The sequence below is a fragment of the Electrophorus electricus genome, chromosome 17, assembly GCF_013358815.1.
Source record: "Electrophorus electricus isolate fEleEle1 chromosome 17, fEleEle1.pri, whole genome shotgun sequence".
Classification (NCBI taxonomy): Eukaryota; Metazoa; Chordata; class Actinopteri; order Gymnotiformes; family Gymnotidae; genus Electrophorus; species Electrophorus electricus.
In genome coordinates, this window is record NC_049551.1 from 5,401,311 (window position 1) to 5,427,821 (window position 26,511).

General features: G+C 50.0%; 2 protein-coding genes across 5 annotated transcripts in view; one reads left to right on the forward strand and one right to left on the reverse strand.

The window, feature by feature from the left end:
- Positions 1-15,710, forward strand: part of cblb (Cbl proto-oncogene B, E3 ubiquitin protein ligase) — a 45,940-nt gene extending 30,230 nt beyond the window's left edge. Inside the window, exons 7-19 of one of the 2 annotated variants that reach the window (XM_035535954.1) lie at positions 2,007-2,144; positions 3,258-3,345; positions 3,513-3,644; positions 5,539-5,739; positions 6,487-6,672; positions 6,857-7,219; positions 8,535-8,632; positions 11,002-11,145; positions 11,290-11,354; positions 11,527-11,634; positions 12,357-12,509; positions 12,633-12,752; positions 13,058-15,710. In XM_035535954.1, the coding sequence (XP_035391847.1) occupies positions 2,007-2,144; positions 3,258-3,345; positions 3,513-3,644; positions 5,539-5,739; positions 6,487-6,672; positions 6,857-7,219; positions 8,535-8,632; positions 11,002-11,145; positions 11,290-11,354; positions 11,527-11,634; positions 12,357-12,509; positions 12,633-12,752; positions 13,058-13,311 (2,050 nt within the window). In that variant the 3' untranslated portion in view covers positions 13,312-15,710. The other variant, XM_035535955.1, reaches the window with a different exon arrangement.
- Positions 15,711-16,098: 388 nt separating this feature from the next.
- alcama (activated leukocyte cell adhesion molecule a) overlaps positions 16,099-26,511 on the reverse strand; it is a 45,430-nt gene continuing 35,017 nt past the window's right edge. Inside the window, exons 3-16 of one of the 3 annotated variants that reach the window (XM_027000742.2) lie at positions 25,987-26,206; positions 25,674-25,738; positions 24,118-24,205; positions 23,765-23,938; positions 23,309-23,433; positions 23,079-23,208; positions 22,306-22,418; positions 22,051-22,177; positions 21,655-21,776; positions 19,979-20,108; positions 18,951-18,980; positions 18,450-18,561; positions 18,205-18,317; positions 16,099-17,925 (exon numbers count right to left, since the gene is read on the reverse strand). In XM_027000742.2, the coding sequence (XP_026856543.2) occupies positions 18,233-18,317; positions 18,450-18,561; positions 18,951-18,980; positions 19,979-20,108; positions 21,655-21,776; positions 22,051-22,177; positions 22,306-22,418; positions 23,079-23,208; positions 23,309-23,433; positions 23,765-23,938; positions 24,118-24,205; positions 25,674-25,738; positions 25,987-26,206 (1,521 nt within the window). In that variant the 3' untranslated portion in view covers positions 16,099-17,925; positions 18,205-18,232. Of the gene's footprint in view, positions 17,929-18,204; positions 18,318-18,449; positions 18,562-18,950; positions 18,981-19,978; positions 20,109-21,654; positions 21,777-22,050; positions 22,178-22,305; positions 22,419-23,078; positions 23,209-23,308; positions 23,434-23,764; positions 23,939-24,117; positions 24,206-25,673; positions 25,739-25,986; positions 26,207-26,511 lie in introns of all 3 variants that reach the window. The other 2 variants (XM_027000741.2, XM_027000743.2) reach the window with 2 other exon arrangements.

The following is a 26,511-nucleotide window of genomic DNA, read 5'->3' on the forward strand; positions in this document are numbered from 1 at the left end:
GTGTCTCTTGCGCTCTCTCCTTTTGCTGCTCCTTCTGACGCTGGCTCGTCTCAGTATGGCTCTGAAGAATATCTCGCTAAGTAACTGCATTATGGAATAGGCTAGCTGCTTGTGCGGTGGTGATCTCTGGGCAACCTCTTCATGTACTGATGGAATTCTGTTTCATATTCTAGTTGCGCCTATCTTTTCACTGATTCACACAACACCCCCCCCCCCCATCATTTCCGCAACGCAACAAGAATATGCAGATTTATTTCATTAACTGCATTTCCTGCATAGTTGAATAAACGTGTGGTCTAATCACTTAGACAAAGGCCAATTTAAATTCAAAGTAATTAGAGAACTCAGACAGGGCTTGGGGGCTTAACTGATAACTGATAACTGTAGTGTAACGCATGGCGGATGTGACAATGTGTGCAGGCATTATTGGTGTTGGTTACAGCGTTGTCATTCTTCCCACACAGAGAAGAGCAAGTTTGAACATGGCAACAGAAGAAGCAATGCAGAACAAACCAGTTCAGCCTTATTTAGATTGAACTTTTTACAAGACGCACTGTCTCAGAGCAGCTGTACAGGAACCAGGCCTATAGGGCCCTAACGAGCAAGCCAGAAGCTGCAGCGGCAAGGAAAAAGCTGAAGAAAGCAAGGAAGGAAAAGGGCTTGTGAGCAGTCAGAGTGAACCCCTCTTCCACTGGGAGACTAAACATGATGAATGATTTAAATGAAAAGCGTTAAGTGAACATGTCAGAGACTACACTTCAAAGATATAACTCGAACCGTGAACACCGCGGTTGAGAGGAGCTCTTGTGAGTTGCTGGTAGCAGGGCGCCATTCACATCAACCCCACAGTCCAGTGCCACCCAGGCGACTGGGCCTCGGAGGGGCATTTTCACAGCATCTGCCGTGAGCCTTTGCATTGTTGCATTCCACACTTGTGCAGTTAAATGGTCCTTTAATGTTCCTTTTTAGAAAAGTCTTTGTCTGTAGGTGAACTTTGGTGTGCGTTTGTGCTTGTGCATTGGGAGGGGTAACTGAGGCTCGGAGAGCTTCCTGTCGACTTTTATGTCTGACTGTGAATACATATGCCACTTTGTACCACAAAACCACAGCCACATCTTTAATTACGTTGTTGCTTCATTGTTCCTTCGCTTCATCGACTGTTCGTAATCTTGGTTGCCGCTGCCTCCGCTCCAGGAAGAGTGCCTTTTACTTCTCCACAGTCGCTCGCTGAGCACCGGCTCCTTTTTCACTTCTTTGCTCCCAAGCACGAGCCTGTTCTTTAGTTTCTGCAAGCACAGGGAGTTTCAGTTCCCCGACGTGCTGTGCCTTTCACCCGGACGGCTGTGCTGCGCTCCGGGCTGTCCCCACACCGCCTGTCTCAGAGCAGCAGAACCCAATCCGCTCCCGCCTCCACAGCCACACTGTTTGTTGCTAGGTGATTGTACTCGGAGAGGAGCCTTTAAATAGCTCTGAGCTAAGAAAGGATAACGCGTTTTCTCTCAATTTGAATCACATACCTTTACAAAGTTGCGTCTGGGCTCACGTCCCTTGCAGGTGTTTGTGATTGATTGTTTTTCCATATATATTTTGTGATCAGACGGGACCCGTGTCTGTGTGCATCATGAAGATGTCTGTGTGACTCCGTCAGGAACGAAAGGGGAAAAACACATCACATGGTTATTCGCTTTAACCTGTGAACAGGTTCTTCCATCAGTTTGCGTGAGACGGGAGCTTTCAATGAGACGGCTTTCCCGCACTCAGCTGGACACTTTGTTGAGTTCTTTAAACCTATTTAACTTCTGATCAGTCCAGCTTGAAGCAGTGGGAACATGCATGAAGTTATCAGCATTTAAGGCCTGATAATGCTGCTCACAGAAATGTAGCACTGTTAAAAGTTATATAAAAGATTGTTTGAGATGCTAAACTTTGGCCTCTAAATGTGCTCCTGCTCTCTCTCTCTCTCCATCTCTCCCTCTCTCCCCTTTAACCCCTTCCTTCTTCTCCAGTTACATCTTCCGGCTGAGCTGCACGCGGCTGGGCCAGTGGGCCATTGGCTACGTCACCAGCGACGGGAACATACTGCAGACCATCCCCCACAACAAGCCGCTCTTCCAGGCACTCATCGATGGCTGTCGGGAAGGCTTGTAAGTGCCGCCTCTGTAGGGCCGGCACCCTGCACTACACGGCACCCAGCCCCGGACACCCAAGACCTTTTAAGTGGAGCTTTCGAAAAGAAACTCCACTCCAGTTGTATCAGACATCAGCCCATTCTCTAGCTCAAAAGCGAAAAATTGGACTAGGGTTTGGATTCAAGTGAAGAATTTTAAAAGCTTTTATTGTTAGGATACATGAAAGTGATCCATCTTTTAGTGTAACCATCTGAAGGATAGTGATGGAGTCTTACAGTCTGGAATTCCTCACTCGCTTGCTCGCTCTGGGTTGGCAGGTGTACTTTTTTTACTGCACGCCTGTCAGGCTCAGGTCTAGCGGTGGCTAGCTGTCAGCGTCTCAGTAAGTGCCTGCCTGTGAAAAGAGGAAACAAGCCTGGCCGACATGCCTGGACGTGTCTCCACCGTGAACCCTGTCCAGGGACTGTCACGTCTAAAGCACGCCGGCCTCGGTATTTCTGATGGGCTGGTGGCGTGAACAGCGTTTCACTGATCAGGGATTAGTACCTGCATTAATAAGATTCCCAAGCTGCAATAAGCGAGTTTATGTGCCTTGCCTAATACCAGTGCCAGTAGTAGCAGTGAAGACATCAAAAATAACAATGAAAAACCGTGACAGCCACACTAATGTCTATATCGGTAATATAATAAACCCCTCCCACCCCCACGAGTATTGCCGCCAACAGCCATAACGGTGCCAATAATGGCTGCTCAGATGGATCCAGAGTTCAGTAAAAGAGTCTCTCTCCCTCCCTCCCGGCCTGCCCGACTGTAGAGGGACTGTGGCTAATGTGCTGTGACCCTTCCTCTCCTGCTCCTCTCGCCTGACTGCCGGCGGCCTTCCCAGCCAGCGAGAGAGACACCCGGGAGGAAGGGACTCGTTCCCTTTGCCCGTCGGCACTAATGGGACCCGGCGAATGGCCTTCAGTCCAGCCAGCCGTCTGCGGGCTCGCGGGAGGGCTAAAACGTGACTCGAGCCCTGAGGTGGTTGCTGTGGCGTGTAACTCATCCCTGTCTTTCTCTCTCTCTCTCTTGCTCTCTTGCTTTCCCCCTCGTTCTCTGTCGTGCTCTCAATCCCTCTGTCTGCAGTTATCTGTTTCCCGATGGCCGAAGTTACAACCCTGACCTGACTGGCTTGTGTGAACCCACTCCACACGACCACATTAAAGTAACACAGGTGAGGGAGGGCGAGATCGCGGCAGGGAGTGTTTGCATGCCCTTTCGTTTGAGTGTGTTGTCAAGCGATCATGCATGTCTGTATGCTTATACTAGCTCTATGTGTTTAGTCTGTTGACTTTTGTGCCCGCTGGACTGGACCCCATCCCCTTTTCTCTCTTTCTGCAGGAACAATACGAGCTCTACTGCGAGATGGGCTCCACGTTTCAGCTGTGCAAAATATGCGCCGAGAACGACAAAGACGTGAAGATTGAGCCTTGCGGTCACCTCATGTGCACATCCTGCCTGACCGCGTGGCAGGTACGGTCACCAAAGCATGTGGGCAGTTCTAGGACCTGCCTTGGAACTGGCCCTATGACTACCGCCTGTAGCCGTTGGACTGGTGCTTTATGGCAAACGTATCGGCAGGTCTGTGCGTGTTCTGTGGTCAGTCTCCACCGGGCTGCGAAAGTAGAGATGAAGGCCGTCGTGAAACGTGGGCCAATAGACGGGGGCTTTCACCAGCAGAAAACATGGACAAATTAGCTGCCATCCTTGTGACAAAATGGCATTTCTGCAAGGCCTGTTGGTCTGTTTAAATAATGGCTGATCAGAATAGTTAGTGCTGCGAGTCTCCGCTCGTGACCTTTGAGGATGGCTCTTAGTTAGCTAAAGTAGCACTGGCTCTTAGTAGCTGTGAAATGGGGACGTTGTGTTCCTGTATTTTCCGCTGTGCCGGTGACCTTCTCTGATATGTTGTCTCTGATAAGACAGGGAGGAAGTGAGCGATGTGCATGTTTCAGTGAGTACATGTGCCCAGACTGCATGCCTGTGCATATCAATGTGAGAGAATGTGTTTGAGAGAGTGTAATTACCTTGATAAGGTCTCATTATAAGCAGCCAGAGATGGCTATAACTTTCCGGTATGAGTGGGACGGGTCCCTCAGTCAGGGCTGTGAGAGACCACGGATGGGCCCTTTTCACTGGCCCAGTATTGTGCAGGCCAGCTGCTCGTCTATGGCTGCGTGGGCGCCTGGCTTCCGTTGCCTTTTATGTTGGAGGTCTGCCAGGCCACAGCAGAACGCTCGCAACACGCGAGTTGAAGAGCCCCGAGGTGAGTCGCCCAGCGCAGAGCGACCAGCCGCGCTTCCAGTTTGTCACTCTAGCCACCCCAGTCTTACCTGTTCCGTGGCTGTGGGGAGACGGGAAGCTCACTTGTTTCCTCATCCCTGTTCAAATCACTTTACCATTAGGAAACCTGTCCAGGTCTCAGGCAGCAAGTACGCCATGGATGTTGATATTTACTGCTGCTTATCTGGTGAGTTAGAAGGGAAATCACCTGAAGCACTAGCCCAACACACACACACACACACACACGTAACCTTTATGGGGTTTGTTGTGTATTACTGGAGCTAAATAATGTAATGTAAGAAAAGGGGAATCTATTGCCTTTTAGTTTTAGGGGGGTTTTTTGGTGTAAAAAGTATTTCCACAAGACCAGCCTATCATAATGGTGACATTTGTTCCCCACAAAGAGCTAAATACATGCCCACACACATACAGACGCATTCACACTTTTTTGTACATCAAGCACGTGAGTGAAGCATGTGGTCTCTGAGCTCGTGGTGAGGCTCGGGTTCTGGAGGCGCTCTGCCGTTTGTTCTCTGAGCAGCTGTAATGGGTCTGTCTTGCTCTAGGAAGGCTAATTGCTTTCACGTGCTTTGAAGCCTCGTGCACGTCCCTGGTCAGATGGTCCCCACGATCATCTTTTGTTCTTGTAAATATTGACACACTTTGATTGGGTGAGCTGAAGTGGAGGAAATGAAAGATGAACGCAACCCCCCCCCCCCAATCCCCTGCTGCTTTCCTTTTATTGTGTGTGTGTGCGTGTGTTGAATTCAGCCGCCTGCAAGTGGCGGTTTAAAAGCAGAGGGTGGTTGCGGGCCGAGGCTCTGATGCGAGCATGTGTTCTCCAGCTGCTGCTGATCTCTGCCCTTGCCACCCGATTGGCCCGCGAAACGACTTCCTCATGCAGAAGAGCTGCTTCCACACCAGGGTCCTGTTTACTGCGTTAGACAAATGGGCCGGCTGGGAGTGCGCGTGCGCAGACATGCTTGTAACGGTCCCCCGTGTAAGAAACGCGGTTTTAGGAGCTTTTACTCGCGTTGTACGTGTGTGCGCGCGAGTGTTGACGTCCTCTCCCTCTACTCTGCAGGAGTCGGACGGCCAGGGCTGCCCCTTCTGCCGTTGTGAGATCAAGGGCACGGAGCCGATTATCGTGGACCCCTTTGACCCTCGCAACGAAGGTGCCAAGTGCTTCTTCCTGGAGCAGTTCAGCTCGCCCATGCTGGACGTGGACGACGAGGACGACCGCGACGATGCACTTGTCATGAATGGCCTGGCCAGCATCAGGAAGGCAAGGACACACACACAGACACACACACACACAGACAGACGTGACACGCCGCAGACGTGAGGATGAGGATGGAGCTTCCTGAAACTGTAGCTCCCTGAAGAGCTACCGCAGCACTGCAGGCCAGTTTGTCTGGCACAGGTTAAACGCGAACTGACAGCAGACAGGCGTGTTTTTATTATAGCCCAAAGCTAGGCTTAGACTGCATGTGCAAAATGATGGCAGTCTGTTTCCATGCTAGACAGCATGCTGTGGGAACCAGAACTCTCCCCCAGCAGAGGAGCTGCCAAAAGCCTTCTCGTCTCGTTATTACCTCCCGCTCTGTCTCAGCCATTTTCCAGCGGCGCACCTTCGCTGGGTCTCCGGCTTCCCATCGGGGGCCTGTTAAGCCGGCAGAACGTGGCACCTTTCCCGCGCCCTGTGCGACGGTCCACACCCTCAGCCCGCTTTCCCAGCATGCCTTGCTTCGAACGGCTCCCTCATTGGGCCACCTCAGAGCTGGCCCTACCCACTGCAGCGGGCGCCTCGCGCAGACAACATCCTGTCCTCCGCTCTTAAATGTCAGCCGCTCTTTCAGTAGACTCTGCCTAACCGACCCCGAGTCCTCTCCGCCTCCACTGAGCTCCGTTGTGAGAACTGGGGAGAGCCCCCTCGGGCGGGGGGATTTTTCACCGAAGCCGTAGATGCGCCCGAGGAGTCTGGGCTGCAGGCTGTAACCAGCAGTCTTGCGTCTCTCTGTGTGTCCCTCAGTGTGCAGACCTGCAGAACTCTCCGGTGATGTCGCCGAACTCCTCCCCCGTCAGCCAGCGGCGGAAGCCGGCACCGGACCACGCGGGCCTGCAGCACCTCAGCCTACCGCCTGTGCCGCCCCGCCTCGACCTCATCCACAAGGGCGTGATCCGTTCGCCCGCCGCCAGCCCCACCGGCTCGCCCAAGGTCTGTGTGTTCGGCTCGCCACGTACGCCGAGGCACCAGCTGCGCCATCTGATCCTCGGCGGCGTTTTGGGTCTAAATGTGGTTCTGGTTCTGATTTGAAGCCACAATCCTTGTTTTAAATGCAGCTTTTATGCCTGGGACGGGTTCTGAGTTCTTGTTCCGTTTCTGCTTCGTCTTGCCGCAGTCCTCACCAGGGTTGGCCCGGAAACAGGACAAGCCCCTCCCAGCGCCCCCGCCCCCTCAGAGAGACCCGCCTCCTCCCCCTCCTCCTGAGCGCCCACCACCCATCCATTCTGAGGGACGGGCCAGCTGGCTGGCCGCGCCGCCCTCAGGCCTACCCCGCGACACGCCGCTGCCCCTGGAGGCCTGGAGCCCGAAGGACAGCAGCACGGTGGCAGACAGCAGGGCGGGGCCCGAGCGCTCTCCCAAGCTTGCCCATGACGCCCCTGCTCACGTCAATGAGAGACCCCTCAGCTGCAACGCCACCGAGTTGGTGGGCATCGGCCGGCCCAGTCCTAGACTGGACGCGCACACGGACTCCAGTAAGGTAAGACCTACACACTCGCGTGTGTGCACACACTCTCAAAGTGAGCATTTTGGACCACTGTGGCACATACTTCAAACTCTCATGAAGGCATGTGTTAAGAAGGTGCATTAAATCAACAAATGAATGGATGTTATGCAGCTGGAAACAGCTGGAACTCCATACCTTTTCGATTTGCTGTTTTTTGCAAATCTATTTTGAGCGGACCATGCTCACTTTTTGCTCGTATCTGTTACTAAGCAACAGTGACAGTGTTTGCATTCCTGCAAGCCATGAGTTTTGGCTCTGTGGTGAGCTGTTCATGTTTTTCCTGGTGTGTATGTCAGAGGAGAGCCTGGTACTGAAGCCAGAGCTGTCTGGATGTGAGGGCAATTAAAACACACACGAAGAAGTCCCACCGTCCCCACACTTATTTTTGCCTCTATCTGCATACACACAAATGGGCACAGGCACAAATGTTTGATGACAAATTTAGCATTGGTCCCCCTGATGTGCTATATTCTGCGTGCACGTGCTTCTGTGTTAAATAGACCAAAAAAGAGCGCACACATACACCCACACAAACTCCTAGCAGTTCAGTGGGATTTGGGGATTATGTATTAAATGGGGGCTCTAGTGCCCATCTTTCAGAGCATATCCTGAGGGAGAGAGGGTGTGTGTGTGTGGGTAGGAGTGTGTGCGTCTCTGGGGGGTGGGGGGTTGGCCACGTGTTGTCTTTTGAGCAGTATATTCTTTCTGTCATTGTGAAATGTGAAGGCAGAGCTGAAGTAGATTTCTCATTAAAAATCCCTGCAGGACCGAAAGCATTTCAGCATGACGCGTGTCTGTGGGTGTATTAGAGACTTGGATAGCAAAAACATACATGTGGAGATGTGTTTTGGTATAGCAAGTGAAATGTCCTGCCTACATCATACTACTTTTTACTCGTTGAAAGGAAATGCCAGTGGATTCCCAGGCAGTGGCTACAGATCCTGGGTCAGTTTGTCCTGTGGTACCCAGCACCTGGACTGGAGAGAGAGGGCAGCAGTTCTTCACGTGCTCCATAAGCTCAGAGGAGGTTTCCAGGGCAGTTTCACATTCTGGAATATAGACACCCTCACCATGGGTCCTGGATTTTTAATGTCATTCGGTCACTATGTCCAGAAGAAGGCTGGGCTATTTTGCATATATGGAAGTGTGTCAGTGACTGTCCATACACACATCACTGTGGTGAATTTTTATGAAGACATTTTGCTCATCTCTGGATCTGTGACTTTTGGTGAACTCTGAAGTCCTGACTAGGCCGCTGGGCTGACTCTGGTGTCCTGTCTTTCTCTAGCCCCTCTCCAATGGCCTGTTTTCCTCTGAGGAGTATGATGTGCCCCCCCTACGTCATTCCCCTCCCCCGCCTGCTCTCACTAGCAACAACAACCAGAGGTGAGTGTGCCTGACACACACACGTGCGATGAACTGGCCCTTCTGTGACCTTTCAGGACACTGCTTCTTTCTCATCATCTTAACTAACTCCATCTTCTTCCCTCTGTCTCTCTCTACCTGTTTTATATTTCCATATTTTTGTGTTTCCTACTGTAGTACATGATGTGTAATCTTCTAAAACCATCTCCATTTACCCCTCAGATCTACTGTTTGCTGTAATCTCATGAGTAACTGATGCCTGGAGCACTACACATGATGTATTCTTTGTTAATGCTTTTCGTGATGAATGAACTGAATTATTGTTGTGCTCTATGCTCGTAATCCTGCTCGAATGAGGAGGACGATGTCTCCATGCAAATCAGGCATCTACATGCAAATGGGTCGTCAGCATTTTATCCTTGTGCAAGTGAGGTGTTGAGTTTGTCTTTGAATGGCTTTTTGTCTGTTACACTGATTATGAAAGACCAGGATGTCTTTACACACACACAGGTGCACATGGGGGTGTGTGTGTGTGTGTGTGTGTATCTATTTATCTATCTATCTATCTATCTATCTATCTATCTATCTATCTATCTATCTATCTATATATATATATATATTATATATATATATAATATATACATACATACATACATACATACATACACAGTATTTTTGACCTCTGCTACTTAACTAGATTAACAATGTTATGCCTACACCTAACGGCTTTTTTTTTTTTTTTTTATTAAGCTGATTTATTTTTAGAACAGCATCATCTCCCTGACATGTCTCTGACATCAACATTTCCTATTTTTCAAGTACATTAGGTTCCCATATGAGTAAATACGTCAGAGAGTGTGGTTAATGAGGAACAAACCATACTGTGGTACTAAACTCTCTCGAGCTTTACACAGTGTGCAGGTGAAGTGTCACAAATACTTTGGTGCCTGTCTGATAAAGGGGATGTCATATGACACAGGAAGTAAACTCACCTAGAGTGCGTCGCGTACAGGGCAGTGGTGGGCAGTGGTGTGCAGTGGGTAGTTGGGAGCAGGGTGCAGGTTTGCGTCTGTAGTCTAAAGTGGCTTTCTGGACACACTGATTGCGTGTCACTGCTGTTTGTGTGCGTTAATTCTGTAGCTAGAGGCTGAACTGCAGCTGTGCACACTAACCTGGCTTAGAGCACACTGGCTTCTTTGTAATGAGCAACTTGCATACACATATACACACACATTTTTCCACCTTGGCCAAAAAATAATAATAAAAAAAAAACCCCTGCCTAGGACCTCTGTACTCTTACTCACTTCTTCTCTCTCTGGCTCCTACTCTCATCGTTTTAGCATTACTCCGAGTGATGTTAAAGATGTGGAAAATGTAGCTAGCTATATAAATGCCCTGACGTTATTCACTGAAAAAATGAACCACCCTGCTCACTTTGCATTCTGATTCATAGCAGGCTGAGTGTGGAGGTGGTTCGGAACGGTCTCGCGCTAGTTGCTTGGTGCGCCCTCTGGTGGGTACGGAAGTAACAGCAGCGCCGCGTACCGTGCTACTAGGCTGTGACCTTTTGCTGCACGAATGTGTGATTTATAAGAGGTTCGCTATTTACCTTCGTTAGTGCAGCTCTGCGTTATGGGCTGTTAGCTGTTCGTCGGTTAGATTTGCTAATCTGAGAGACTCGGGGGGGGGGGGGGGGGGGGGGGGGAGGGGAAGATGATCCCGAATAGGTGTGTGAAGAGGCCCAGCCGTTTCAGTGAAGCGTGTGATGCGCCAGTCACCCGCTGATGAACACCCTACTCATTTTGCTCCTGGCTGCGTTTAGGTTTGTGGTCCAGTGGCTTTTGGATTTAAGTCTGTGGTGGATACGGAGGCACCCGCGTGTGCGGGATGTTGGCCGCGGACCGGCCGAGTTGTGACCGTTTCGCGCCACGCAGCTAACGCGCTCCGCGGCGGGTTGAACGAGCTGGAGTGTCGAGCGGCCGATATCTGGGGGGCTCGGTTTGAAGGCATCGTTATTAGGCAGAGATGATAAAGGGTTTCTTTGTGCGCTGCCTGGATGGCATCATTTTAAAAAGCAAACCTGCCGCGCCTCAACCTCCCAGCCCCTGCACGCAGATGAGCTGCTAATCTTATTAGCATGCTGCTTTTGGCCTGGAGACTAGAACTCAAGTAAATTCAAATGGGCTTGACGCCACACTCATATATTACTTTAACCAGTTAGGTAACTGTGCTGACTAACTATTGTACTGGTAGTGCACTGGGCGCTGTAATTAGTAACCATGGTTGGACCATGTGCCGCTAGTGGCAGCGCGCTTGAAGGCCTCGCTCGTGCCGCCGTGTCTGGTGGCTGTAAGTGACGCTCTGTTGGCGCGTGTCGCGTCTCCACGCAGACTTCCCAACCTGTCCAGCAGCTCGTGCTGGGAGAGGCCGAGGGGAGGCGCGGAGCGCGCGGACGACGAGTACCAGGTCCCTTCGTCACACTCTGTGTGCATCACGCAGCCTCCAGTGTGCATCTCGGTCCGCATCCCTAATAGGTATGTAAACACACACACACACACACACACACACACACACATACATAAACCATGTGCACCAACTCCTGCAGCTCTGGCTCTGCAGAGCTAATATGTCTTCACGTGCGCTGGGCTTAAACAAACTCCCCGTCTTTCTTTCCGAAGGGGCGCGGAGAATGGCTCCTTGGATCTCACCTCGGAGGGCAAGAAGCCGAAGGCTCACGACCACGGTAAGCCGCGCTCTCATCCATCTCGTCCCTCCATCCTGTACGCACATGTGTGTGTGCGTGGTGGCGAGCTCTGGGCCGGGGTTGCGCTGCGCTCGTCTCCGGTGCGGCCTGACCCTGCACCCTATGTGAGTTGGAGTCAGGCTAGTGTAACCTTGTGTTGTGTGTTCCTCAGGTGGGTTTGACTCAGGCTTGTCTCTTTTGGGTGGGGCACGTGCTACACAGTGCCCCCTTCACAACAACAGGACTCCGTCCGACTACGACATTCTACTGCCTCCTCAAGGTAGCCAATGACCCGGCTCCCTGCTGGAGAGCAGCTGCTAATTGACTGCTGTGTTTTGTTTTACTGACGTACTGCCATGTGCTGGTCTGTGATTTGATGATGAAGTTTGTTTTCTTATGTAGTTAGTTTCACTAAGTTATCTTAGTCTGTTAGTTTGGGTGGCTGTGCATTGTCTTAAGTATAGTAATGTTAAGATTTGAGAAACAGTTTGTTTTGCTACAGTGTCAATGCATACATGGCATCCTTTAGAAACGGTGAAACGCACACTGTGTGCGCCTTCATTAAAATTTTGTTGATAAATTGCTGGCCAAAGGCGTAGTATGATGCATCCACGTTATTTCCATTCCTCATAAAATGTTTATATTATTCCACATGCTAATTACTGATCGACTTTTGAGTGCAGTGGCCCATTTACGAATGAATCGCACGGTTTATCTGAAGATGTGATTCCTAAGGAAATCTTTATATGCCTTTCATAGACATTTAAATTCCTAGTCAGAAATTTGAGTTGCTGAGATCTAAGGAATGTTAACAATCTTTGGATAGTTTTGCTGAGATTCTAAGGTGCATTCATGGTTGTATGGTTCAACTTGTGCCGGTGGCTGCAACTGTTCAAGTCTAACGTTGGTGTTTCAGCCCCATCTAGTGGTTAGAACGGAGAGCTGCAGCCTTTGGTTTGACTTGGTTCTTCTCGTCTCGGGTGTTTCTCCCTTCTTTTCCAGCCTCCCCAGCAGACGACCCGTTCGCCACGCCGCCCGCACAACCCCCTCCACCGCCCCCAGTTAGACACAGCTTTCCGGACGCGTCCTCCTCTCCGTCCTGCTCCAGGCCTGCGCGTCCTGTGTCCGGACACGACCACTTCCTCTCTAACCCAGGTATGCACTCAAGCCCTACCGCGGATTCTGCTTGTGACGTGTCTGCTTGTGATGAGCTCTGCAAGGCCTTTCTGCAATAAGAGACGCTAAACAGGGAAGTTTTTATTTTTTGTGTGTGTGTAGATACCTTCCTGGATATTCTGAGTGCGTCTGCCCCCCTTCCCCCTGTTAGGAGACAGACAGAAAATGTGAAATCAGCAGTCAGAACGTCACAAGAGTACGACCAGCTGCCTCCTGCACCAAGTATGACAATATCCCAGAAATACACCACCCATGGTTGTGTTGTATTACAGTGTGTACTGCTGCGTGGAATATATTAGTTACTGTGTCACTGATGTGCTGTCACTGTGTGTATGAAGCCCTTGTACCATACTGTGTTTGGGTCTTAGTTAAGCCATTAGTGCAGACAAATGCAGGCTCTTTGAATTATTAACTGTGTGACGGTAATGCTCTCAGAGCCTCCGGGGGTTGGAGAATTAGAGCTGATTGGCCTCATTCATTCTTTATGATCTGTTTAATGGAGCATAACTTCATTTCCCGTTTGCCAGTGGCTGGGGATTGTCTGCAGGCACCTGCTCGGCCACCTAAGCCCTTTCCCAGGAAGACCCCTCCTGAGATCCAGTACCGGAGACCACCAGAGTCCTCCCATGAGAACGTGGATGCTAAGATCGCCAAGCTAATGGGCGAGGGCTACTCGTTCGACGACGTGAAGCGGGCCCTGATGATCGCCCAGAACAAGGTGGATGTGGCGCGCAACATTTTGCGCGAGTTTGCCCTCGTGGCCCCGAGACTGAACCTGTAGCCCAGCGCCCACTCGTCTCTGCCCGAGCCTGCCGAGAGGAAGGCTGTTTGCGGAGAGGGCACTGCCCAGGGCCACCCAACCCCCTCTGCGGGCACGCACCAGAGCCCGGGACCGAGGGAAAGAGAGGCGCGGGCTTACGGGCCTGGATGAGGAGATGATGTGTGGGGGAGGGGGGGAGGAAACCTGTGAAAAAGACCTTTTGTTTACAGTGACGTGTCGCTTGGCGGCTTTCTGCTGCCACCTGCTGGCTCCCTCCATTCTGCTTCAGCTCCTACACTTCAGGAGAGGAACTGCGAGCCTCTGGCCTAGCTCTGTGTGCTGGAGTCGGCCTTGAACTGGCTGAAATGGAAATGGGAGTCGGGCCTCCCCCGCCAACTGTTGCCAGTGTGATGCCGGCTAATGTCTCCTGTCCTGCCAGCTGTGCTGTTGCTGCTGCAAGTCTCTCTCACACACACACACACACACACATCTACAGTTTTATCGTTCTGTTTTTGTCCTCTTTGATTTCTCGGTAACCAGACGAGTCGCACGTCGGACCGCACACCGTGTGGCCCTTGCCTTCTGTCTGCAGCCTCCGGCGGAGCGCTGATCAGGGCAACAGACAAGCTCTACTAGCCTGAAGAGTAGAGTGCATCCTTTAGTGACGCACATCGTCTCTCAGCTTTGTAGTTTAAAGTGAGAGTAGCCATTTTGCAGCACTATAATCAGGCCCAATCCACTCTGAAAGAGAGAGAGGTGGAGATTTCTCCATCAGGCCGTGGTTCGCACTCCACTGCCAGACCCCGTAATCAACGCAATCAACACAAATTCCTTACTAGAGGTTTCCATCCAGCTGATGAAGGGGATGGGACTTTGCTGTCGGCTATGCAAGAGAAAGTGCCTCCAAACCCGCCTCCAAACCTGCCTCCATCCTGCCTCCACCCCAACACTGCCCTCCCCGAGAGACTCCCACTGAGTTCCACTCAATCTGGGTTACTTTTGATCATCTAAAGTACATCTCATGGACTTCAAAAGCTCCAATTACACATTGCAGTCACATTACACAATAAATTCATATCACAGAGTTCATGTTTTTTTTTTTTTATGTACTGGCTACATTTCTCAGAATCCTTCCTTTTACCTCTGGGCAGTGTCTGGTATGACGAGATTCAGTCACACCTTTTTTTTTTTTATCTGTTATTCCTCTTAGCAGTTTCATTTGTACCTGGTCTACTTTTCTCAAGCTCGCTCTCACCCAGAGAAGGGGCTGGCCAGTGCATCAGGGTGTTCTGTGTAGAGCCTTGGGGGCTTTTTACTTTCTCCTACCTAATATAATGGCGTGGAGCACCTGGCAAAAACTAGCTGTGGTCAGTGCTAGGAAGGGATTGCCAAAACATTGGTAAAATGAGTTTCCTAAACCCAACAGAGTGTGGTACAGGTGTTTGTCTCGCGCTGCTGCCCTACCACAGAAGGGCTGTCGCGGTGACTCTTTAGGGCTTCGTGTTTCTCTGCTCAGTCCTGCCTCGTCCTGTGTACTGAAGGGCTTCTGAATGGCTGCGCTCTGGGCGCTTGAACCAGTGGGAGCACAGAAAGACCGATTAAACTGGCCTCGTATTTTAAAAGCAGGATGATTTGAGATTAAAATGGCATGACTTCTAGGGTAAGCGGCCATAAAGAAGTTCCAGCATAAAGGTTGTCGTATTCCAGCTGTGGGCTCCACATTGTCTAGCACTGATTCAGTGAGGGGGAAACGCACCAAACTTCCGTCCACATTCTGAGACGGAGACCAGGTTCCTCCTGCCATGGCCGATCGGATCCTGCAGATTTTTTTTTAAAGCCCAAAATTGAGAAGCAAGTGGTTTGGTTTGTGCTTTTTTGCTAAGCTCATAGCAGTTTAAGACTTTTTTGTTTGTTTTTTTTTTCTCCTGCCCTGCACCTAAGAACAGGTTTAAAGAAAGGTGAGCAGTAGCACTTCATCACTCCACTTCTGGACCCCAGCTGTGCCGGCACCCCCGCTCACACCTGGCTTGGACTGGACACTCCTTCCCTCCCAGCTTTAGTTTTGCACTGGTACCCCCCCCCCCCTCCTCCTCAACTGGCAAGACTTTAACAGACAGAGTGAACCTTTAGTGAGGTGTGCAGAGGATGGAGCCGTTGCTAGGGACTGTCTCTAGGCTCTGGGCTTTAGTGTGTCCCCCCCCCCCCCACACTTTTTTTTTATTTTTATTTTTTTTAGATTTTTTGGGGTCTGTTTTTTAGTGGAAAATGCCTTGTGGATCATGTAATGTGTGCAATTAATTTATACTTTGTTAAAACAAACAAAAAAAAAAACCCTGAGATTATTTTCATTGTTCAGTAATGATGTTAACTTTGTGATCTGTTCTTGTGAAAATGTTTTATAAAAGCCAGTATTATTAGCATCTGGTGTGGTGTGTTTTATAAGGCATGTAGCTATTTGTAGTCCTGTCATTTTGAGAAACAATCATTGGCAAAAGCTTTCATAGCCAAACAGGTAACAGAAGTGACCAAATCTTGATCAAATACCTCTTTTGTGATTTTGTATGAATTATAAATGTTAATACCTTTAATTCTGCTGCCAAAATGTACACTTCTTAAATGTGGGTTTCTGTAGCAATGAGACCCCTAAAGAAATGAAAAAAACAACAATTTATTGGCCTACTTCTGTCCTGTTGACAGGCAGTGACCAAACATGGTTGTTCCAGTGTGCTAATTTGATTGTATGTACCCTTAATGTCAGTTGCCAAAAGACTTGTAAAGGGACAAGCAATAGAAGAATAACTCAAAACCTTTTCTTCAAAATGTACACTTTATTCTCAACAAAAGTACAAAACCAAAAGTCGGTATTTACAAACACTTACGGCCACCTTTTCATTTACCCTCTTTGGTTTCACTGCTGCCCTGATGGTTTAGGATAAACATATGGAGGAGACAAAGTTTAGGATAAACATGTGGAGGAGACAGAGTTCCAATTATGCCCAAAACCTTTAATGTTCAGTACTTTTTAACAAAATGTCCTTTATGGACTCCACAGATACAATAAAAACCAATTCAAACGGAACACGTGTTTAAATGTCTCCAAACAGCTCCTAACTACCCTGCAGTGGAGGAAATGATACATTTTGAAGGTACAGAAGGAAGTGTGGGTTTGGGGTTGCCTAACTAGTGCCCGGACAGATATGCAGCGAACCTCACATTCTCACACAATATAAATAGCCAGAACATAAGCTGGACACAAAGAGCAGTCATATTTACAACACACCTCTTCAGATCACGGTTAACAGAACTATGTCTACATCTACCACGAGCCAAAAGCTACAGCGTGTGATGCTAAATCAGAAGATGAAGAAATACAAAGGAAAGAAACCCTCCCCCAGGCAGTTGGAACGTATCTTAACCAGTGCTGAGGAAAGCTGATGTATGAAAGCACGCGTGGACGACCAGCTCTGCTGGACAGCAGAAATCCCACACGGGCTCAACAAGCGGACAGCGTAAGAAACGTCATAGTCTCAACCCCACCACTGAGACGTTCCATCTTGGGCTTTAGCCAAACAGAGAAGCTCAACTTACGTTTTTATCTTTTTATGTAGTTTCTTAAAATAAATAAATAACAGGAGATGTGGAGGCTGTGAGTGCCAGGCTGCAAAATGCTGTGACTGTAGCATGTGGGTGGAGATGCTCATAAAAGGTGAAGGTAACATCGCAATCTGCTATTTGGACTTAGCGGGGTTTTTTTTTTTCTCCCCACATCATCCGCCTTCGGTAGATTAGTGTTTCCCCCAGGAGGCTAAGCCTGGAAAAGCCTTCTTGCAGGGCTGTAACTTGAAGGATAAAAGAAACTTTAAGTCCCTGCGTTTACCATCTTCATCTTCAAACATCTTCAGCTTCGGCCTACAGAGACAGAACCCTAACGCTACGTCTACTATTCAGATATGCTTTAAACACTAAGGAAACAAAAATCAGCTCATCTTCTGGACTTTCAGGAATAAAATCGAACTTGGACAGGGCTGGAAGCAGCCAAAAGCAGGCCGGCTCACCCGATGAACATAAAGGACAAACAGGACGTGAACTGAGAGGAGTGTAACAGCAGTGAAGTCAGTGAAGTCCTTCCACAATCCAGCAGGCTTCACAGGAGCAGATTAAGTCAGGAGAGAGACTATTCTCAGTCCCGCATTAACTAAACCTGAATTGTACGGTAATCTCAGCTTTGAGCAAAGAGAACATGCTCACGTTTGACACATTTATAAAGGCCCAAAAAGTGTACAGTGAATTTACTTTCTTTTTTCTTTTTTTTGCTAAAAAGATCAGGGGGGAGCCGAACCCACCAATGCGCATAAAACAAGAGCATTCACCAGGAACACAAAATCAGACTCAGGTTTTCAGTGCAGACTAAACTGACAACACAAAGTGTTTTTTTTTTCTCCTTTCTACAGTGCAGATGGTTGTGGGGAATTTTGTCAGGAATCTTCGTCTGGGTTGTGTGACATTTTGGAAGTATTCAGCAAATTTCTGTAATGTGCACATTCACTGCCTGAGAGGAGAGTCGCGGCCAGTCAGGCGTCTGGGATCAGATGATAGACAGGTGGTGTACAGCACATTCAGTGTGACAAGGCCTCTCTTCTGAGAGAGAGAGAGAGAGAGAAAATTTAGATACAACAAAGCATAAGCAATGCAATCGTAAGCTCTGCACATCCTATTGAAAATGAACATTTGTTTCGGAGCCTTCCTGTAGTAAAGATTCCTGTTGGCAGGTAGTGATCTATCATAAGCCTTAAAGATTATTAAGATATTAATGTATAACTTGAACCGTCCACAAAGCCATGAGAATCTGCTGTGTGCAAGTTTTGCAAAGTCTTCTAAGACAGAGGCGGCGGTTCGGCCGGCCAGGGAGCTCACCTCTGCACGTCCAGCTCCTCGGGGTGCTCTAAGTCCTGTGGTTGTTCTCCTCCAGCTTCTTGCTCTCCTCAGACGTACCCGCCTCCTTCTCGCCTGTCTTCCAGCTGCCTTGCCTGAGAGAAACAGATGCGCCGCCCCGTTAGCCGCAGGCGGCCGGCTTTAAAAGGCTTTTCGGCGATCGCCGAAGACGAAGTCCCCGGGAATCTGCCGTCGCCGTGCGCACGCTGCCTTGCCTGTCAACGTACCTCCTCCTCATGTACAGCCAGTAGATGATGCCCACCAAGGCTGCCACCACAAGGAGGCCCACCACCACAGCCACGATCACCTTGGCCTTGTCGTCGCTGTCTTCCGATTTATCTGCGGGGAAGGTCAGGAGGGGGTGCCAGTGAGCGACGGGAGGCGCAGGCAGGGGTATCACCATTATACCACGACCTACAACCAAACGCGCCTCCCGCCCCTTGTTTGTAACCTTTTCCACAACCAGATGACAGGTGAGATGATGAAAAGTAAAGTTTAAAAAAAAAAAAAGTTTGTCATCATGCTAGGATGCTTGACACGCCTTCACCCTGCACCCCCTGCACTCCCGAGCTGTCAGAGAGGGAAAGCACAGTGCCGATCACAGCAGGGGATGCTGTTACCAACTCTGCCCAAAACACTCAGTAACTCCAGGGATTTAGGAAACATAACCCACGGCCCACGGCCGCGCTACCCCACTAAAGCAGCAACAGAAGGAAAGAAGCTCTTACCTGGTTTCGCCTTTTGCTCCTCATCAATTACTGAAATCAGATATGAGATCAAATTAACTTGACAGGCAACTGGGACCCAAATGGACACTAATTTATAACAAAACTAAAAACCCCAAACTTCCACCACCGAACTGTGGCTTAGGAAAACGGCAGAAACATAATTCAAATGTACACCGAGATGGAACGATTGTTTTCAGTAATGTGGAGGGCCGCTAGCATGCGTGTGTGGCCTGACGGGCGAAAGTACAGAAGAAAGAGTCAAGCACCCCAACACAGGCAAACAGAGCCCCACACCGAGAGAGAGAGAGAGAGAGAGAGAGATAAAAGAATGAGAAAATGTAACAAAGTATTAAAGAACGAGAAAAGATGCCAGCCTTGAAATACCCCCGAGTGTTCACACGTACATACGCTGTTCAAATCTTCATACTTCCAATCATCAAATGGTAATGTGATATTGCCACCAACAACAGCCAATGTCTGCTACAGTAACACTGCCGATGGTCATGTGAGTATTATTTTGAACCCTCAGTAAAGTTTGAATGAAACAACAGAATAGGAACATGAACACTGCACAGAAACCAGCTGAATTTGCCGATCAGATGACAATCTGGGTGTGGTCCTAATGAATTTCCTCCTTGCTACACACAACCCCAAGTAGAGAAGACGGAGCTGAGATTTTCCAGCCTGAGTGTATGGATCTCCTGGTGCCGGCTTGGAGAGTCATCCCAGCTGGCTCTGCTCACTAGGCCAGCCTGCACTCGCTGGGTGGCTCATGTTCCGAGATGCCACCATTTTAAGTGTGACGTTTTGATATCAGCTGTGCTGGAGGAATGACAGCCTTCTGACTGCGCTTTAGCGCTTACATGAGCTTCACCCGTAGACACTGGAAAGTTATTAGCTATTGTGTATGTGCGCTGTGCCTAGTGTGTGTGAGACACTAACTGGCTGTTAGGGGGTTAGTTAGAAGCCGGCAGAGAGGCCGTTAGTACGGAGCCCATGTCTGGTGCTGAAGGGTCTTTTGTACTTACGGGAGGAGACGTTAATGACCCTACTGTCGTAGCCCAAAGTGTTGCTGACCTGGCAGGTCACTGTTAGGTTCATACTGGGCACAACGGTCAGTTTGTAGATAGCCTTTCCGTCTTTGTATGTTTTCTCATCCTGTAAAGGAACAAACACACACACACAGACCTCACATTACCTTAGAAACTCTCACTATAGTCCAGTGGAGATATTATCTGTAAGAGGCTGGCGCATCCTCCCTCCCTCACTAGACAAGCACAATGCTGCATACACATTATCACAAGTTCCCTACACTTAATGGGCATGTGAAGGTGTCTGTTCTGGCGAGTGCTGAAGCCAGCCAAGTCGGCACTGTTCAGGGAAGGAGAGCGGAACACACGGCCTGGATGTATTGGAGAACCGTAGCCGGAACAGGATTCGTGATAGGAAGGCGAGATCAGCAGTACTGATTACTCTGAGGGAATGGCCACTAGGGGGCACCACCTCACTGCTGCAGTCACTGCTACAGGCAGAGCTGATGAGTATAGACACACAAGAAGATGAAACGGTACCAGCCCAGTGTGACTAAACCTCCAGGAGCCAATAACAACTGCGCTGTTAAACTGCACATACCATTGTGTTGCCAAATGACCCCCAGCATTGAAGCCATTGAAGCCATTACAGACACACACACACACACACACACACACACCCACCGCACCACTAAATACAGTCCTAACTGCAACGCATCTCATTCTGCCCTCCACATCAGGACATGTGCCCGTGCATCTACACGTTACGTCCCGCCATCTCCCGGCTGAAGAGCGGCTCCCGGAGAGGATCTCCGCGAGGTGGCGATTCCGAGGGCCGATGGGAGGCCTGGAGTGGGTGGAGGTGGGAAGAGCAGGGAAGCTGCACGGCAGGGAAACGGCTGAGGAAAGTGCGGCAGAGCTGCTGCAAACGCCCTGACGCAGCCTCTGCCGCTTCCTGTGTGTGTGCGCGTGGAAGTGAGAGAGCGAGGGGGAGAAGCAGGATGGCTCAGGGCGATGATGACTGACAGCTTAGCTGATGTGGCGTTAGCACGACTCTCCCTCCCTTTCACTCACACACACACACACACACACACACACACACACACACCTCTCCTCTCTTGCACCACACACTTTTGCTACACTATGCAGCCCTTGTCCTTCAGACAAACAAGAACATCTCCCTGAGTATGCACGCATGGCCACACACACACACACACATTTGCACACTAATGTGTGAATGGTGCCTTGTTGACCCAGCATCAGGGATGCCCATTTACCATCTCTCAGCTCATTATACGACCACAAACTCATAATGAGGCCAAACAGGACGTGACACTCAAACAGAGCTATAGCTAGAAGAGGCACGGCCCAGAGGGGTGGGGCATGATGGGAGGTGAAGCAGCTCCCCAGTAATTGTGAGGTCACTTGTAGACATAGCCAGGATGTTATAACGGTGAATTATTCATGTACGCATATTATTTATCGTCCCTGTCAGCCACAGAGCTCCTGAGATGGGATGTCTCGCATTTGTATGTGTGTGTGTGTGTGTGTGTGTGTGTGCGCGCGCATGCATGTGCGCGTGTGCCTATATTTCTGCAAGTGTGGTTCAAATGAGTGATTCTGTCCCTCAAACCAAGCTTGCATGTGTGCGTGCATGCATGTGTGATGCTCACGTGAGTCCCGTTGACGCTCCAGTGAACGTCCGGCTCTGGTGAGCCCTCAGCCTCACACACAAGCACCTTGTTTTTGCCATTCGCGCTGCGGTGTTTCTTCAGACTCTTAATCACAGGGGACCCTACAGCAGAGAGAAGGAGCGCACACACACACACACACACAATCATTTATACAGTAGTCAGCTCATTGCAGGCTTGGCCCTGGTGTATTTAAAATAGGCCTCTATTTGACCTGGCAATCTGTATCAGCTTAAACATTCTTAAACCTGCAGAAAACCCACTGCATGTGATAAACATGGCTCCATTAGAATAATGCAGCTGCTTCCTTCACTGCTTCCTGGCTGGCCCAGCCAGGCTGTGCAAGGGCGTGGCTGAGAATGGCGGTGGGAACCTCACCTTGCACCACCAGCCTGAACGAGGCGCTACGCTTGATTCCCAGCACGGACACCTGGCACACGTAGAATCCCGCATGGCTGTACGTCAGCGTGCTGAAGTCGGGCAGTTTGTCCAGCTTCTCATTGTCCTGCAGGAGGGGAGACAATAGGTCTGGCATTTAGACAGCATGTTCCAGATGGCGAGTCTGAGCTTTTTGAGCTCGTCTCGGGCGTGGATGAGCGAATCGCGGCAGGGCAGGTGGAGCGCTGCTCTAACCTTGGTCCAAGACACCGTGGGCTCACTTGAGGATGACTTCTTCATCTTCACCTCCAACGATTCCCCAACATTCTTATTCACATCTCCAGTAGGACTGAGAGAGAGATCCAGGTCTGGGAGCGGAGAGAGAGAGAGAGGGAGAGAGGGAGGGAGGGAGGGAGGGAGGGAGGGAGAGAGAGAACGTGAGAGATGAGGCAAGACGGAAAATGACGAAGAGATATTTCTCATATCTTCCCAGTCCAGGTGTGTTTCACACTCATCAGTCCTCTATATCAGCAGTACAGGACAGCTCCAACACCCTCCCACACACACACACGCCCAGCCACAACACACATACGCATTTGCGTAAGGACTCACTCCCTGTGGCCTTGTTTGGGCTCCATGCTTCATTTAGACATTAACCATTCAGTAGAGACTAAGTGGAAACACACAAACATATACATATGCGCACACGCACATACACACACAGCTACCCAGTAGCTCACACAGTCAAGCACACACACACACAGAACTGTGGGAATGGACCCAGAGCTGCTCGGTCAAAGCCCGCTGTAACTCGTGCAGCTGCCTGTCGCCCAACCTCTCCCAACCTGAAGAGCACCATCACACGCACGCCTTCATCCATGACATAGAGGAGGCTGCCAGCAGGGCAGCGCTCCAGCCAAAAGGAAATACCTAACCCGATCTGCAGAAGATGGAGAAGGGGAGAGAGAGAGAGAGAGAGAGAGAGAGAGAGAAAGAGAGAGAGAGAGAAGACAAACGCGGGTGCTTACAGGTCACGTTGAGCGTCGCTGTGGCCACCATTTTGTCGTTGCTGGCCAGTGAGCATTTGTATTCGCCGGAGTGGTTGCGGTTCACGGCAGCCAGCATCATGTCCCGGCCGGATTCTGTGTGCTTCTCGCCCTGCGTGGTGGAGGAGTGCGTGAGTGGTCTGTGGGTGGCTGCGTGGGGTGGGCTGTAGGACCCAGGGGAGAGGGGTCTCAGACGGGAGGTGTGCGCTCACCTTCAGGTCGAAGTTGAACCTGGTGGGGGGAGGGTTTCCATCTGCCTGGCATCTCAGTGTCACGTTATCACCTTCCTTAATGGGAACCAGAGAGAGGAACTGCAGACTCATCTTCTCAGTGGGGTCTAGGAGGGAGGGCGAGAGAGAGATGTGGTCAGCTTCACACGTTCACCATGCACATGGCTCATCCACAGTGGGGCGATATCACTTAAAGCAATATGGAGTGGAGAACAAATTCATCACGTGAGGGGCAGGTGTTCAGAGCCCAGGAGAGCGAGCCTGCCATCCATCTCTGCGCCCGAGTCTTTATGTGAGTGCAAGACCTTCGACTGCCCCTAGGGGGTGCTTTAGTGTGCATGTCTGTTGATGTACCCTTCCCTGTGTATGCATATGCGTGTACTGGGACACGTTTAGGTGCGTGTAATTGGTTGTGTGAGTACGCGTGGCTGCGCTCACAGTGAATGCTGAAGTTCTCAGGCGCTGTGTGCTGGTCCGGCCCCGTCACGTGTCTCGCGACACATGTGAACTTTGACGTCGTGTCCTCTTTTCCTGCCATGTACTGCAAACGGGAGATGGAGGTGGACAAACTGGTGGAGGGGTCCTTCTTTATGGAGGAGTTAATAATGATTGCTGTTCAAACACACACACACACACACACACACACAGGTAGTTGAGGCACATATCAGACATAGTGGAGAGAAAATTCACACAGAGGCATCTCTATATGGTACTGTTCTACTGAATCACAGAGTCCTGTGTCTCCTCGTACAGTATCTTTCATTAGAGTAAACTAAACAGAATCAACTCACTCCTGTTATCAGTCAGCAGAGGCTTATTGTTCTTCAGCCAGACAATTTCTGATGGTGGGTTCGCATCTGCAGATACACACTCTCCCAGCTATGCACACACACACACACACACACACACACACACACACACACACACACACACACACACACACACACACACACACACACACAGAGAGTGTACACTTTATCACAGAGGCATGACCAAACCATTCTTAGCTGCCCAGCTGGTTATTTTTGGAACAGTGACTCATGTTTGATACAGGAAGTGACATCAGTTTCACTTCTGTCTACTTCACTGTGTCTGCGACTGTGAGCCCAGTTTACACATTTACTATATCAGGAGTTTCAGGAAGTGTTATTTTGTGCCCTTTGGCTATGGCACTGAAACAACTGCGCAACTTTCTAAACAGCATCTGACTCTTGGGCCTGACTCAGGGGGACTTCCGGGCCCAGGGCGTCTCGTGGCTTTTAAGGACCTTTAGCAGGTTACCTGTTGCCCCTGGGGCATGGGGTTTCCCATTAATTACCCAGTCCTGGTGATCTCATCTCTGTGCATGTGAATGAGCTCATCTGAGTGTGACAGCCCTAAGACAATGTATGGGGAGAACAGGCTGTAGTTTCTCTCTCTACTCCACCCTCTCTCCCTCCCTCTCTCTCTCTCTCTCTCTCTCTTTCACTTTGCTGGCATGACAAATATCATTAAGCTCAAAGTCTCCAGTTCTGAATTACTACATCCAAGAGATAGAAACAAGATCTATCTCTCGGCACTTCTCCTGTAGAAAAATGGAGATGGAAAAAGTCCATTACGGGATGAGCAGGAACCGTATTTATTAAGAGAGAGAAAAGGAGAGAGAGGGAGCGAGGGAGCAAGCAGGAACGAGAGAGAGAGAGAAAAAGGAAGATAGGGAGTGATAATGGCTGAGGAGCTGGAAGGAAGCGTGTGAGATGACACATAGGCTGAGATGTAACAGAACCAGGAGACAGAGAGAATAGTTTTCAAAGGCCGTGATCACTCATGCTGAACACACACACACACACACACACACCCACACATACATTTTGACGATCTGGTTATCAGGACCATGGAGACACTGAGCTCAGATGTAGTGTGTCTCCTTCCAAGGTCCTCCCCTCATTCTCGCCTCCTGCTGTGATTGGCCAGGCTCCACCGCATTTAGCACGAGCTGCCCAAGTGCTCCAGCGAGGAGCTCTGTGCTGCCTAACCACAGCGGGCGCTCTGCACGAGACGGAGCTCTGTGGTGGCTCGCCAACAGCGCTCCTGTTTCTATCTAACGCCCCCCACCCCAACCCCCCCGCAGCCTATAGCCGAGAGAAAATACAAAACAGAAAGCAAGAAAGTTTCCAAGCTCAGGCAGACAGGGAGCTCATACCACATCTCTGCAGTACCCCAGAGCCACTGCTTTTGGCTCTAGCATGGGCTAAGCACTCTGTAATGGAATGTCCCCCCTGCACCAAACACTTCCACGAAATGCTTCCTGGAGGCATCAGTGGCAGCCCGGGGTCCTAAAGAGCACCGGATTAAAGGCCTCGCTCACCAGTGTCAGTTTGCCGTTTTCCAGTTGACTTGCTTTGTTCTTGATCTCGGGTGCTGACGGCCTTTCTGAGAGACGACAAAGAGCAAACAAGTGTTGACAGCCCGCATCAAAACATGCTCGCTGGAAAACAACTCCTTACAATAAAAATCATATGCTTACGTTTCCCAAAAAAAAAAAAAAAAAAAAGAGTATCTGAGCAGATTCACCGCTCCCCCCCCACGATCATCAGAAAGCTGACGGTTTTCTTTTGCTTGTGTGTACGTGTGCGTGTGTATGTTGGCAGTTGCCCATGTGTGGATAAAGCGGTACTCACTGTACACTGCCACCTCCACAGGGTATTCATTAAGGTTGACCAGGGACACCACGATACAGATGAAGATCTTCTCGTCGAGGAGGGCAGCGTCTCTGATCAGGAGGCTGGAGTTGGGCGTGATACTGATGCGATCCTTATAGCCGTTCGTGGCTATGATCTTGGCCTCTTCCTTCTGAGCCTGCTTCACCAAGAGATCTCCTGAGGTGTTGTCTTCGTTCAGCTGCAGGAAACACACACACACACACACATGTGCGCGCGTGGTGGCATCACTAACATGTCCTACACTGAGCGACTGCAGAGCTGCTGTGTCAACAGAGAACAGCAAACAACATTAATGATGACATTTTCGGAGCCGCGCGCTTGCATATATGACCGTGGGGGCATGCTATCTGAGGAAAAAGGCGTTTGTTTGTTCGTCCCCCGCACGCTCATCTACCGCTTCTAGCGTGCTTGCCCCAGCTACAGCCAGCCCGGACGCAGGTGCTCGGGATGGCCTGCGCGCCGACGCAGGGCCCCACGCACTAG